Source organism: Nelumbo nucifera, chromosome 3 (assembly GCF_055504915.1).
Source record: "Nelumbo nucifera cultivar China Antique chromosome 3, China Antique-T2T, whole genome shotgun sequence".
NCBI lineage: Eukaryota > Viridiplantae > Streptophyta > Magnoliopsida > Proteales > Nelumbonaceae > Nelumbo > Nelumbo nucifera.
Window position 1 is genome coordinate 101,225,634 of NC_142651.1, and position 16,122 is coordinate 101,241,755.

At 38.0% G+C, this 16,122-nt stretch overlaps 1 protein-coding gene across 1 annotated transcript; it reads right to left on the reverse strand.

Moving 5' to 3' along the window:
- Positions 1–10,190: 10,190 nt before the first annotated feature.
- Positions 10,191–12,284, reverse strand: LOC104599023 (protein LATERAL BRANCHING OXIDOREDUCTASE 1-like). Its single transcript, XM_010261387.3, has 4 exons — positions 11,965–12,284; positions 11,561–11,808; positions 11,097–11,424; positions 10,191–10,967 (listed from the first exon to the last, which is right to left on the reverse strand). The coding sequence occupies exons 1-4, from the start codon at positions 12,229–12,231 to the stop codon at positions 10,704–10,706; spliced, it is 1,107 nt and encodes a 368-aa protein (XP_010259689.1). The 5' UTR covers positions 12,232–12,284; the 3' UTR covers positions 10,191–10,703.
- Between the last annotated feature and the right edge of the window lie 3,838 nt (positions 12,285–16,122).

Sequence of the window (16,122 nt, forward strand, 5' to 3'; positions counted from 1 at the left end):
CCAAAATTCAAATCTTCGAAACAATCTCTCTGCATGTGCAGGGGTAAGGCTGTGTACATCTGTCCTCCCTAGACCCGGCATTGGCAGGAGTCTTGCGCACTGGGCTGCCCTTTGAGGCCCAATTCATATATAAAATACTCTGGTTTTACAGTGATTCTATTTGCATGTGAAGTGGAAAATTTTATTTTTTTAAACAAATATCTAACGAAAGAATTGGAGGCTTGCATTGGGTTTTCAATTTTAGCTTTAATAATTCTAGATTTTTTGGGGATGGAGTCTATAATTTGAATATTACTCCTCCAATGTAGTGAAGGCAGCTAGACAACATTCAGGTGTTTTAGTTTTGTTAAGAAAGGTAAATACCTATGAAACTATGAAAAAAGCGCAGTCTGGTGCACAAGGCTCCCACCAACGTATGTATGTAATTATTTTTTAATTTTTACTTTTAAAATACATGCAAGTCAATAATGGATTAAATGACAACTTACACCTGGTCCTGATTCTTAGAAAAATGATGGAGTTTAAGAACACAAGGGTTATGAGCCCTACTTTTTAAGGACTTGAATATCAAAGTTTGCAGAAATGACATAATTGGTGATGTTTAAGCAGAAAGAACAGGAAGCCCTAATTTTCATTCTGTGTAATAGTTCCTCCTCCATTATCTCTGTCTCTGTTTTCCTTCATTTCTTGTTTTGGGTGGTCTGCTCCAAATCAGTTCTGGTTATCTGCAATGTGAAGAACAGGAATCCCTAATTGTGTGCACTAGGATCCTCAAGATCAAGGGCACTTAGTGTGACACCATTGATAAAGGGACCGACACAAGAAACGATCCAATCTGAATGGTCTTCTTAGAAGGCAGTCTGGCATAACTCCTGGTTACTCTTATTCTTCTGCTAACATGAATATAACTATGATTTCAGAAGAGAAAACATTGTATGACTAACTTAAGCCCAAGAATTACATCCCTGGAACAAAGATGGTTTCCCAGGATTCAAGAAACTACAGAAATGGAAGATTTAATTGCATATCTCAAGGAATGATCAGCATGTTAATCATTCTTTTTTAAAGTATTCTATTCTTTTTTAAACAAGGCCAACTGGCCAAGCAAGGCCTACCATGAAGTTTCTTTATGAGCAGTATTAGCAAAGCCATTGCTTTGACAATACATTCAATTTTAAACTGTCTTATTCTGGCAATAATAACATCTGTAAGGCATAGTGATCTGTTACAAATTGAAGAGGCTAAGAGAGGTAGGGGCAGACTGAAAAGGACTTGGGTGGAAGCAATAAGAAATGATGTAAGAGCCCATAATTTAAGTAGCTGACCCCACCCATACAGAGAGAGAGGGAGGGAGGGAGGGAGGGGGAGGGGGAAATTATTATTTAGTTAATTTTATAAAAGCTTAGTTTTTATTGTATATAGAATTTTTTAGTAAACATTTTGTATATACACTTACATGAATCAAAAGTAGGTTAGACACGTTGATATCAACAAATAGAAGGGGCATAAGTAATTTTCCCCCCACTAAGTTTTTTTAATGTATACAGCCTGGCATATGTGAATGGTTGAGTTTTTTGGTCTTCAGGTTTTTGTGAGGAAAGTAATTGAGCTGCATGACAAGTACCTGGCATATGTGAATGATTGCTTTATGAACCACTCTCTTTTCCACAAGGTTTGCATTTGATGATACTATCCTAGAGACCAAATTATAAGGGGTGTCTTGAATGGTTGACCACCGGTCTTATGTTTTATTAAGAGTTCTGTACTAGTAAAATTATATGTGTGCTCCTATTGGGCAAAAGAAATTGTTAAAGTGAGCCGAATAGGGGCAGTTTAGTCATCTCATGTTTGTTAAGTACCTTGCTTATGTGGCAGTTTTATTAGAGATACTCTGCCCCACACTTAGAACCTAATAAACATTTGGGGGTCGAATGAATAGTGAATGAATGAGTTTCGACTAAACCCTCCTGTTCTCTCTTTCTCTTTTCTTCTTCTTCATCTTCTTCTTCCTTCTCTCCTGGTTCGGGTTACTGTAGCTGCATTCGAAACATGGTATCAGAGCAAGGTTCCTAACCTGCTTCAGTTTGTAAAGCATCTCAGCTGTGTTCGTGACACCTTCTTCTTCGTTTCTGGTTAGTTAATGGAGAGAACTGGTTTGCCCTAGGTCTGAGACATTACAGCTCGTTTCTCTCTGCTGCGCATAGTCTTCTTCATCAAGGAAAGTGATTTCAGCAGTGAATGGTTGGTTGATACTCTCAAAGGAAGGTTGGTTATCTAGTCCTTTTGTGTTGCTGGTATTTCTGGGTAGAAACCCTTCAAGAATCAGTTAGTACTGATTAGAACCTAGAGAACTAGGTTCATTGTTGCCCTAGAACGGGCTGTGTACAGTAGCCGAATGGTGTAGGGGCTGCTGTAAGTGGTTGAGTGGGTTAGGGCTGCTGCAGGTGGCCGAGTGGTGTAAGGTGTAATGCAGTGACCTTGTCAAGTTCTTTGTGGTTGTGTAATGCCCTCTTAAATGTGTTAAACAAGTCTGAACTGGGTGATTGTGTTATGGTGCTTGTGGTGCACAACTTTTATTGAGCGGTTGTAAGAGGGCCTACATGTGATTAGTGAGTGCTAAATTGATGCTTATGTGGTTCGTGGGTTTGTGAAGTCAGCAGTAGTGTGAATAAGAACAAGGCGTGGGCTCTCACTGTTGTGTTTAGGGGCTGCAATAGGTGCTGAAATATCAAACTGTGAATAACATCAGTCAGCTTGTAGCTGAGAAGTCAGGTTAGAGGCAACTGTGAAAGAATACAATGGAAGCAATAGGAGATGGGTACAATGATCAGAAACCTAGTGTGGTGGTTTCCCCCGACTACCTAGGGGTACAGATGACCTCAATTAAACTGAATGGGGAAAGCTACATTCCATGGGCTGAATCTGTGGAAGTTTTTCTCAAGGCAAAGAGGAAAGTGAAGCATGTAAAAGATGAGAAGCCACCGGCTGACTCTCCAGGGTTTGATGATTGGGAACAAGAAGATGCTCAAATCATGACTTGGTTGTGGAATAGTATGGAGCTCAAAATTAGTGCCAACTTCATGTTCCTTGATACGGCTAAGGATATATGGGAGCATGCTAAGAAGCTATATTTTGGACAAGATAACACAACAAGAGTATATCCGCTTTATGAGGAGTACTTTGATTTACAACAAGGAACCAAAACACTAGAAGAGTACTATGCCTACATGAAGAATATAAGGAATGAACTCAATGTCTATCATTCCCTCACTCCAGATATTAAAGTTCAGCAACAGCAAAGGGAACAATTAGATGTTACAAGATTTTTAGTGGGGCTGAAATCAGAGTATGAACCAGTTAGAGCCCAAATATTGGGGGGCTCTTCTCTTCCTACACTTGAGGAAGTATTCTCAAGGCTTCGTAGAATTTCTTTGGGACAAACAGAGAACTTCACACAATCTAATAGATCAACACTTGTGACAACTAGAGGAGGTGGACATAGTACAATAGGGGGAGGTCATGCTCCCCGAGGAGGCCGTTGCAGTTCCATGATTGGTCGGGGTGGTCGTGACTCAAGGGGAGGCCGTGGTAGAGGGAAGAATAACTCTACAAGGAAGTGTACTCATTGTGGTAGGGAGATGGTGAGTGTATCGTGTGATGAGTATGAACGGTTCCTTCAAACTACTTCACAGCATACCACTGCCACACTTGCCCAATCAGGTATTGCGTGCATGTCATCTAAAACTCCTCCTTGGATTATTGACTCTGGAGCTTCAGATCATATGACCGGGACTCCAGGTGTGTTCTCTTCTCTTTCTGAAACATCGACATCACATGCTGTTACACTTGCCAATGGGTTCTCACCTCCCATCTGTGGTGTTGGTAATGTTGACATGGCTTCTGTGCCCTTATCATCTGTTTTATATGTACCTAAGTTTCCATTCAATCTTATGTTTGTTAGTAAAATAACCAAAGCTCTTAACTGTTCTGTTACCTTCTTTCCTTCCACTTGTGTTTTTTAGGATCTCAAGACGGGGAAGAAGATTGGTGGGGGGCATGAAGCTGGTGGATTGTATTATCTTGATGGTGGTGGATCTTCAATTGCTCTTCAGACTTCAATTACTCCTCTACAATGGCATTGCCGACTGGGACATCCATCTCTCAAGGCTCTTAAGATTTTGGTTCCGTCATTGAATCATTTGTCAGTTTTGCAATGTGAGTCATGTCAGTTTGGGAAACATCGTTGTGTGTCCTTCAGTCCAAGAGTTGAGAGTCGTATGTTGAGTCCTTTTTCTTTGGTTCATTCAGATGTTTGGGGTCCAATCAAAATAGAGTCTTATAATGGGTACAAGTATTTTGTCTCCTTTATTGATGATTGTTCAAGAATGACATGGATTTACTTAATGAAAGAAAGAAGTGAATTGTTTTCCATTTTTCAAAAATTCCATGCTGAAATACGCACATAATTTGGTGTTCTAATCAAAATTCTCCGTTCAGATAATGGTCGTGAATACTTTCTTACTTCATTTCAACAGTATTTAGAACAGCATGGCATTATTCATCAGACCTCATGTGCATTTACCCCTCAACAAAATGGGGAAGTTGAACGGAAGAACCGTCAGCTTCTTGAAACTGCTCGGTCTATTCTTCATCACATAAATGTTTCTAAACGGTCTTGGAGCGATGCTGTACTCACTGCATGTTTTCTTATTAATCGGATGCCCTCTTTCATCCTTCATGGTCGGTCCCCCTTCTCTATCTTGTTTACCACTTTATCTCCATTCCCATTAACTCCTCATGTCTTTGGTTGTGTGTGCTTTGTCCACAATTTGAGTCCTGGAATAGACAAGCTAGATACACGATCAATTAAATGTGTCTTCCTTGGCTACTCACGGACTCAAAAATGGTACAAGTGTTATAATCCCATTACCCGAAAGTGCTATGTCTGCCCTGATGTCACCTTTTTTGAGTCTATCCCCTTCTTCTCAAGTCTTGAAGCACCTTCATCTCCACCCGTACTTCCTCTTCCTCTTCCTGTCAGTGATCTCGTTCCAGATCCTGTTGTTGGAGTAGACTCATCACCTCATCCAGTGCAGATCACCACTGAACGGCCACCAATCCGGCAAGTGTATACACGTCGAACGACACCGGCCCCTCCTCCAGCTTCTACCTCATCTGCGAATCCTCTCATGGTTCCTATTGTTGAACCTTCAGACCTTGACCTACCCATTGCCTTACGGAAAGGTAAACGCAGTTCTACCCTCCATCCCATTTCCAATTTTGTTTCATTATCTTGTCTTTCTACCTCACATCGCCAGTTTGTTTCACTTTTGTCCTCTATTTCCATACCTAACAATGTTCAAGAAGCTCTTAGTTCACCTGGGTGGCGGCGGGCAATGGAGGAGGAACTTTCTGCTCTTCAACATACTCAAACGTGGGAACTTACTACTCTCCCACCTGGTAAGCATGCTGTGGGCTGTAAATGGGTGTATACTGTGAAATACTTGCCAGATGGTAGTGTGGAGCGTCTGAAGGCCAGACTTGTTGCTAAAGGTTACTCCTAGTTGTATGGAGTGGACTACATGGAGACATTCTCTCCGGTGGCTAAGGTTGGTTCTGTTCATGTACTAATTTCCCTGGCAGTTATGTATGATTGACCTCTGTTTCAGCTTGATATAAAGAATGCCTTCCTCCATGGTGATCTTGTGGAGGAGGTATATATGGAGCAACCACCTGGGTTTGTTGCTCAGGGGGAGGATGGTAAGGTATGCAGATTGAAGAAGGCAATTTATGGGTTGAAACAATCGCCGCGTGCTTGGTTCGGGAAGTTCAGTGAAGTGGTGAAGAGTTTTGGAATGAAGCAATGCCAGGTTGATCACTCGGTGTTCAGCTATGACTCAGAAGCTGGGAAGATCCTATTAGTGGTCTATGTGGATGATATTGTTATTACTGGTAGTGATAAATTGGGGATTGGCAAACTAAAGGTATTTCTGCAAAATCATTTCCAAACAAAAGATCTTGGAACATTAAAGTATTTCTTGGGAATAGAAGTTGCCAGGTCAAAACAAGGTGTAAATCTGTGCCAAAGAAAATATGTTCTTGATCTATTGGAAGAAACAGGACTGTTAGGTGCAATACCGGCTGAGACCCCTATGGAACCAAATGTTAAGTTGAGCAGTGACATAGGAGAAGTATTTGAAGATCCTGGAAGGTATAGACGACTAGTGGGGAAGCTGAACTATCTGACTATCACGAGACCTGACATATCCTTTGCAGTCAGTGCGGTGAGCCAATTCATGCAGAACCCTTGTATACCTCACTGGGATGCAGTTCTTAGAATTGTAAGGTATCTGAAAGGAGCTCCAAGCCGTGGACTACTGTATAAACCAGGAGGAAAACTTGAAGTAGTGGGGTATACAGATGCAGACTGGGCAGGCTCAGTGAATGATAGAAGATCTACTACAGGCTATTGCACATTCCTTGGAGGAAATCTTGTGACGTGGAAGAGTAAAAAACAGACAGTTGTAGCTAGAAGTAGTGTTGAAGCTGAGTATATGGCCATGGCACATACTACCTGTGAGTTAGTGTGGTTGAGGAATCTTCTACAAGAAATTGGGTTTCACATGGATAAACCTATGAGATTGTATTGTGACAACCAAGCTGCACTCCATATCTCATCCAATCTGTATTTCATGAGAGAAAAAAGCATATAGAGGTTGATTGCCACTTTGTGAGGGAGAAGGTCCTTGCTGGAGAGATAAACACAGAACATGTGGGCTCGAATGATCAATGGGCAGATTTGTTTACAAAAGCTCTAAGCTCAGGGAAAGTGAACTATCTATGTAACAAGTTGGGATTATATGAAATATATTCTACAGCTTGAGGGGGAGTGTTAAAGTGAGCCGAATAGGGGTAGTTTAGTCATCTCATGTTTGTTAAGTACCTTGCTTATGTGACAGTTTTATTAGAGATACTCTGCCCCACACTTAGGTAAGGGCAGTTTAGTCTTTGTAAATGTTATTAGAACCTAATAAACAATAGGGGGTCGAATGAATAGTGAATGAATGAGTTTCGACTAAACCCTTTTGTTCTCTCTTTCTCTTTTCTTCTTCATCTTCTTCTTCCTTCTCTCCTGGTTCGGGTTACTGTAGCTGCATTCGAAACAGAAATAAAGAAAAAAAAAATATAATGATGCAATACTGCAGACGACACAGTGGGCCTAGTATGTTCATTGTTCAGTTTTGGTTACATATTTATTTCTGCACTGAAAATTTTCTCTCTTCTAGGCACTCAAAGAGACATTTGAAGTCCTCTGCACCAAAGGTGTTGCTGGAAGTTCTAGTGCAGAACTACTGGCTACTTTCTGCAATAACATCCTCAAGAAGGATAGAAGTGAGAAGGGTAGTTCTAGTGCAGAACTACTGCCAACTTCCCTTTACCCACTCTTTGCCTGGACATTAACTTATATCATGAATTTTTTTCCTTTTCCTTTTCCTCTCCCATGAATATAATCTGCAGGTTGTACAGTTGCTTGCTTATGTCAGTGACAAAGACCTCTTTGCTGAGTTCTATAGGTAAGGACTGTAGTCTCTTTGATCTGCTTTCAGTCAGCATTTGGTAATGTCCATTTACATTTTAATTTTTAATTTCTCGGTATTTGCACTCCATTATTAATTGTTATTAACAGGAAAAAGCTTGCATGTCGACTTCTCTTTGACAAGAGTGCTAATGATGACCATGAGAGAAGTATTTTGACAAAGTTTAAGCAGCAGTGTGGTGGACAGTTCACATCAAAGATGGAAGGGATGGTCAGTAGTTGAAGATCATTTCCACTTTAAATTAGTAATTTTTTTTTCTGCACACATAATTCAGATATCACTAATTGAGATGGTATTTTTAATCTTCCAGGTCGCATATTTAACATTGGCCAAGGAAAATCAAGCCACTTTGATGAGTATCTTGGTAGTAGCTCAAATGCAAATCCTGGGATTGACGTAACTGTTACTCTGATGGGATTGATCATATGATCTGCTCAATAGGAGGATCTCTTACTGAATCCAGAGAAGCAAAAGTAAGCAACTTGCAAAGCTGTGAATGATGGTGAAGCAAATACAACGGCTCTCCTCACAACTCAAAAAGACTCGATATCGTTTCTTCTCTAAATAACTAATTAGGTCTCCACCTTCTGAATATGGCCGTTCACTTCCCTCTTATTTTAATCGTTTTTGGCATTTGCATTCCATGCTTTGTCTTGGCCTCTTGGGACCCACTTGGTACCCTCATCAGTCACCTCTCCCTAAAAAACAAAGCCTGCAACCTGGAACCATAATAAGAAGTTAGAAATAGCACATGCACTTGAAATAAATGTTAGGTTATTTTTAGTGGGCTGTCAAAGTCAATAGAGCAGCAAAGTGTTGTTCCTTTTGTTTTGTCTTCCGTCAGCTGGTTATTTTAAGTGCTTTCGCCTGATTGACTTGGGTTCACAGAACCTATAAATGAAAGGATAATTAGATCAATCAATGGTAACCCAATAAAATATTTCATTTTTCACTACACTCCAGTTCTAGTTTTTTTCTTTTATATATATATATATCTATATATATAATGAGATCAATCTAGTCTCTAGCTAGGTCACATTTTATTTTTGTCTCTATTGCCTTATTTATTGTAGTAGAAGTAGAACTTTGTCTCTCTATCGCCTCCCCTGAGTTAGTGAGACTGGATTGGAGAAGTCAAAAGTGGAATTTGTTGGCTGTTTTTGATAGTACCGCGGTGCCCTCAATAATGAGTGCTTTCCCCACTGGTGGGGCTCTGGTTGGTAGTCTCTGATGGGTATACATATACCACTTTTCTCTGTTCAGAATCTGGTGGTTCTTCAAGCATCCATTCGAATACTGGTTGGAGAGACAGGAGAGCACAAGAGAGGGGTGGGGGTGGGTGAGGGGCTCATTGGAAGGTATCCATTCCAACTGAGGAAAAAGCACCTGCCATTAATAATTACTTAAGTCATAAATGAAACTTGTGGTGGGCCTTTGACAACTTTTTGCTTCTAGAAAGCATATTAATTTCATATCAGACGTCATGGAGGTTTGAATTTGATTCTGTTCCCCTACTGTAATCACTTGGTGACATACTGACATCTCAGCTAGCACCATCAATCAGTAGAGGTGTCAAATGGACGGATTTGGTCCAACCGGATCTAGTCCAATGTGAGTCCACTTATCAATGGATTGGACCCAATTCAGTCCAAATTTAATATAAATCAAATTCATTCCAATCCATTAAAATGTAAATGGATTGGATTGGATTCAATCGAAACTGAATGAAATATCAAAAATTAAATAAAAGCACTTTTGTAAAAGTACTTTGATAAAAACATTTTCATAAAAGTTATTTTACAAAAGCACTTTATTAAAAGTACTTCGGAAAAGTGTTTTTGTAAAAGTATTTTTATAAAAGCACTTTTGAAAAGTACTTCCATAGATTATAAAAGTAATTTTACAAAAGTACTTTATAAAAATACTTTCATATAATGTTTTTATAAAAGTACTTTCGAAAAGTACTTTGAAAAAGTGCTTTTATAAAAGTGCTTTCATAAAATTACTTCCGTAAAAGTGATTTCGTGTAAAAGTACTTTCATAAAAGTGCTTTCATAAAAGTACTTTTGTAAAAGTACTTTGTAAAAGTGATTTCGTAAAAGTATTTTTGTAAAAGTGCTTTTATAAAACTTCTGTAAAAGTGCTTTCATAAAAGTACTTTTGTAAAAGTATTTTTATAAAAGTGCTTTCATAAAAGTACTTTTGTAAAAGTATTTTTATAAAAGTGCTTTCATAAAAATACTTTTCATAAAAGTGCTTTTTATAAAAATGTTTTCGTAAAAGTACCTTCTTAAAAATACTTTCACAAAAGTGATTTTATGTTGTTTTCAGTTTTGATTGATTTCAAATTGGACAAGGGTTTGACGGATCGGATTATTGGAAATTTGGTTTAGGTTTAATTCAGAACAATAAGAATATGGACCAATTTATTTTGGATTGATCCAACCCAATAATTATAATGGACCATCCAAATCCAATTTAAAAATGTTTGTTTTGGAGTGGATTCAAACTAAAACCGGTCGATAGACACCCCTACCATCAAGGACCCAAAGTCAATATTGCTTTGCTAGTTCTTCTCTCAGGCCAGTAGAAAACATACATGCATGATCTGTTGAGAAAGTTCTTTCTCCATAAACAAGGGAACACCCATTATCATAATTTGATTAAGGGAGAGATTTTATGGTGGATAGATGCTTAATTGGCTACTCCCATCAATTGCAGGTCTCTTTCCTTTCCAGGAATCTAAATGACAAATTAAACAGTAAAAGTGATTGCTTATGTTCATTGATTCTTCTTACTTCTCCATTATTTTATTTTAGGAGAAGAATCTTCAAAGACAAGAACACAACAGGAGAAAGTTTTATATAGGCAAGCGGCTCCACAGTCGTCCATTAATAGTCGTGAAATGTACAAAGGAAAAGTTACATAAAACAGTAATACCTATGAAAGATGTAGACTGATTTGAAGTACAGAACCTATGCTTTTTGTTTTCGGCTCTACCCTATTCACAAGAGTTGAAATCAAACTACCAACACTACTACCAGTATGTCATATTTTCACATAAAAATCTAATAGGTGGTGTGGTGAGGACCGAGGAGTGGGATCTTAAGTTGAGATCTTGGTCGTCTGAATCTTGGCGAATTCCAGAGTTTTCTTCCCTTGCAGTTTGTTAGTGACGTAGTGGCGATTGTATTCTCCATGGTAGTATGTTCTATACAAGCAAGGATGGTTGTCGTCCACCAACTCGGGCAGGGGGCCGAGCTCGATCTCATAGCTTGGAGCGTAGAAAGTGACAATTGAGAGTCGGTCCTTCTCCTTGTGTGTCACTGCTCTGTGTTCAACACTCTTGTACTTCCCATTTGTGAGAACCTATATATACATATGATCATCAGAACTTAGAATTAGAAATGGGCCGTCTTTGATGAAATTGACGATGATGTAACAAATTAGCTAGTTGACTAGATACCCTAATTAATTAAGGACAATATATATGCTTACTTCCATGGTGTCCCCTATGTTGATGACAAGAGCATTTGTCACGGGTTGAACAGGCACCCAGGTGTTGTCCTTGAGGATTTGAAGGCCAACTGAGCTACCTAAGCCTTGCTGCAACACAGTTAGGGCGCTTCCATCTGAGTGTGGACTCAGACCCAACACGAGATCAGGCCTCGAGCATGGTGGGTAGTAGTTCATTCTCACTGCTTGCACAGACACCCCGAACATATCATTGAACGTATCCTGGTTCAAGCCCAGGGTCATGGCTATGAATCTCAGTAGAGTCTGGCATAGCTTCCTTACTTTTGTTGAGTACATCTCAAGAGTCTCACTGCATATATATATATGTATCCAAATTAATTAATTAAAGCCCCAGATATAAATGTATTACAGCTAGAAGCGTTAAACCCCACGAAATTTGTATTAATTAATGATGCCAACCAGAATTGTTACGTATATATACATACCTGAATTTAGCTGGGTTTGTCGGCCAAAGTTTTGGGTTTCTAATGTAGTGAGGCTCAACCCCAAGAGCCAACATGTTGCACCAGTCCAGCTTCTGATCCTCCGAGAACACAAAGGCATGGCCATAGCCCTGGATGGTCCCTGGTGCCATTGGATATTTCTGTTTCTCCTCCAGTGGTAACATGAAGAAATCCGTTGCCACCTTTTCTATACGCTCCAGCAGATCCTTGTCAATCCCGTGGTTTATAACCTATATATATGTTAATAACGTGTTTAGTTAAGTAAGAGGAGAGATTCAGAGTTTGTAATTCAGCAGTTAAATTATATATTAGATTGGAAGAAATTAAACATATATAACGATTAACGAACGTAGCCAATGAAGAGAAGTTTATTGCATGAATTTTACCTGAAAAAAGCCCCACTCCTCACAGGAGGCAGCGAGCTTCATTAGTTCTCTCCGAGCTGCTTCATCATCACCGCCTTGAACAAGCTTAGAAAGATCGATAACTGGAATGTCCAGGGATTGAGATGGGGATGAGAAGGTGGGTACCGTTGGCCGCTCAGCCATGTTTCGGACATACCTCTCTGGGACCGTTGTTGGTCTAACCTTTGTCAGCTCTTGAACATCATCTATGTGGCCGATCTTGATGGGAGGAATGAGTACAGGAGCCATTGACGAAGTTGGATATTGGAGCTTTAAAGCGTGCTGATATTCTAAATTGGGTATGTTGGTAGCTTGGGCTAATTAAAGAGATGCCTCTATGTCTCTATATATAGAGTTGGATGACAAGACTCGATGCACAATTGCACATATATGGTTGAACTTGGAGTGACACAACTATATATATACATATATATGGGCTCACCTAGGAGTGTTCATGGGTCAGGTTGGATTGGTTTGAATCATTTTTTTCAATCGAATTCATCTAATCGGTTTATTTATTGACTAAATCGAAACCGATTGACCTTGAAGTAAAACCGACTCAAACTTGAAGGATCAGTTTATCGATTTAGTCAGTATATATATATTAAACTAAAATATCTATTTATATTTAAGTTTATTTCTTTTCAATTTTTATGCAAAACCAAAATATATATTTAAATTGATTAATTTTTTATACAAAACTGATTTTTTTGTCAATATATATTTAAATTTATACAAAACTGAATTAAATATTGTACCATTGTATTATATTTGTATTGGTTTTACATTTTTAGATTTTATCATAAATAACCAATTTTTTTCCTAAAGTTCAAACAAAACACAAATAAAGTGTATCAACATTTAACATATAGGGATTAATTACTTAAAAATATAGGATCAATTCGATTTAGTTTAGCTTCGGTTTTCATACATGAAAACTAAAACCAAACCGAATTATCAGTTTATTTTTTTTATACAAACCGACCAATGACTTCAAAAAACCAACCAACTCAGATTGAGTAGGACTGGTTTGGTCGGTTTAGTCGGTTTAGTCGGTTTAGTCGATTTGACATTTAATGCAAACACCCCTATGCTCAGGTAAATGCACTAATACTTGTACTCTCACAGACAATATGATTTCTATGATAAATATAGCTGCTAGACCCTATGCATGGATGATCTGTAAACCCTAATTTGCACCATTGGATCGATTTCAGAAGGTGATCAGGTGTATGGTTCTTCCTTCCTCTGATGCAGCAAGCTCTAGGCTATATATGGCCTATTAATGAGAGGTATCAAATTGGGTCAGGAAGAGCAATTATTGTGTTTGAATGGCTCACAATTAATTAAACCGTATTGCATCACTCATGTATTGAAATGAGTTATATTGTCTGTCTGTGATCTCAGTGGCCAGATACCCTTATTTAATGACCTTAGTGTATTGATAAATCTTATGGAGGATGCCATAATTTACACCAATGTCTTTGTTTTGTCTCCCTTGTGCTTATTTACTGTTAAACAAACAATTGTTATATCAGCTATTTATTTGCTTGGTGTGGTCAATTTTGGCAAGGTTGTTGATAAATTCTAAGCAATTAAGACATTTGTTCATTGATCCGAGAGGCTGAACAAGTCCAGGTGGTTGGTAAATTATCGAATAAGAAGGGCTCTTTCTTTTCAGACTAAATTTTTTAAGGGTTCGACTATGATATAGAAAAAATATGATATAAAATTTTTTGATCAATCAATTGGATTTATAAACGTGGTACCCAATCAAGTGTTATTTATCAAAATTCATAGGTGGGTTTTGATTGGTCAAAACTCTTCCCATACCATATCTTTTCTACATCATAGCTAGACCATTAAGAGTGCTGGGTCTAGGGGTGATCATCAAAAACTTAACTGAACCAAAAATTCTAGTTAACCAAACCGACCTACCGGTATACATAAATTTATATATATTATATATTTTTTCATATATATTATGTTATCTATATATTATTAATTAATTTATATGCATTATACATAAATATATATTTATAATATATAATATATAATATATAATATATTATTTATTATTTATAATATATTGTTTTATATGTATTATAAATATAAAAACCCAAAAAACCGACCAACCGACGAATCGAACCATGAGCACCCCTAACTGGGTCATGTTCCCATATAATGCATGCATTCAATACATGACTATAAGGGTGTCAATGGACCGGTTTTGGATTGGACCTCATCCAGTCCAAAATCAATTTGGACGGATTGGATGGACCAACAAGATATATTGGATTGGATTGGACCAATCCGGTCCAAAATATTTATTAGATTGGATTGGACCTGGTTCATCCATAACAAATTTATATTAGATTGGGTTAGATTAAACCAATAATATCTGGTCCATTGATATAGGATAAGAATATATGTGTCAATTAGGGGTGCCAATTGGACTGGATTTGGTCCAATGTGAGTCCATTATAAATGGAATAGGTCCAATCCAATCCAATGAATGTTTTGGACCAATTTGGACCAGTCCAATCTGTTCAAATTCATTTTGATTTAGATTGGTTTCAACCCAAATCTGGTCCATTGACACATATGTTCTTATCTTATATTAATGGACTGGATATTGGCTTAATCCAACCCAATCCAATAAAAATTTGTTACAGATGGACCAGATCCAATCCAATCTAATAAATATTTTGGACCGGATTGGTCTAATCCAATATGTCTTATTGGTCCGTCCAAATTGATTTTAGACTGGATGAGGTCCAATCCAAAACCGTTCCATTGACACCCTTAATGTCAATGAACCGGGTTTAGGTTGAAACCAATCTAAATCAAAATAAGTTTAAACAAATTGGACAGTCCAGACATTGAATTGAATCAGTCTAAATTGATCCAAAACATTCGTTAGATTGGATTGGACGTGGTCCATTTATAATGGACTCACATTGGAGTGAATCGGATTTGATTGCTGGACTAAATTCAGTCCAATTAACACCCCTATTTAATGACTACGATGGTGTATGTAGGTATATATTTATGAAAAGATGTGTACGTATGTATCATGCATCAATGGTAGAGAAGGAGATCAGGCTTAAGGATGGAATATTGGAATCTGGGTTTGAAGCAGCTGTAAGCAGTACGTAGTTGGAATATATGGTTATCTCATGGGCACAATTTAGATGTGCGGTTATAGTGATGGCCTACTCTCAAATTGCAAGCACCTATCCCCATTCTCCCCGACCCAACCAAATATAGTGTTATTACCACCATCAAAATTTTAAGGTTTTCGTTCCACTTTTATCTTTTGTTTCTTCTTTTCTTATTCTCTCTCAACAAGAACAAAACATGAATGAAAGACAAGAAAGGGTTCTATAGCTATGTTTATTTAAAAAGAAAAAGAAAGAAAGAAAAACTCATAATCGTTGTACATGATCACCACTGAATAAGCATTCTATGCTTTAGCTTAAATGCGGTAACTATTGATTAGTTGCTAGCATCATCAGGAACCTGCACAAACAGGTTTGGGTCCCCCTTTTTGTTCATGTACGTGCGCTTGTGGTTGACGCTAGTACAACTGGATAGATTTTTCAGTTCAGACCGGTGTCATGTATGGGAAAATTTGAAAGATTTAATAATTTTATTTTTTATTTAATGTTGATTTATAAAAAATAATTATTGTTAATTGAATATGAATAAATATTTTTTAATAAATTTAGTTTTATTAATAATTTGAAGTAATTTTAATAATTTTTATTCTTTTTTATTTTTAAATGAAAATTTGATTAACTTTAAATAAATAAAAATAATTATAAAAGATAACATTTTTATTAATTCCACTAATAATTAATAATTATATAGGATTGACAACGGGGTGGGTTCAGGGTAAGGCACCCCACCCCTTTCCCTACCCCATAGTCAAGACACTCTATTTCATCCTCGCCCCGTCCCTAGTGTCACACGGGTTTAGGGCAAAGTAACCACTCCTCAATGTCGAGCGAGTTCAGGGGCAAGGCACCCCACTCCTCATCAAGGATGGAGAATCCTCGAATTTCCCTGGCCCGTCCCCAGTATTGGGCGGGTTCAAGTAGAGGTGTAAATTGGGTCGTACTGGGTCGACACGACACA

Coding starts and splice junctions, on each gene's coding strand:
- LOC104599023 (XM_010261387.3), bottom strand. CDS start 12,231: ATGGCTCCTGTACTCATTCCTCCCATCAAGATCGGCCACATAGATGAT. Junction 11,809..11,964: donor AGGAGTGGGGCTTTTTTCAG/GTAAAATTCATG, acceptor ACATATATATAG/GTTATAAACCACGGGATTGA. Junction 11,425..11,560: donor ACAAACCCAGCTAAATTCAG/GTATGTATATAT, acceptor ATATATATGCAG/TGAGACTCTTGAGATGTACT.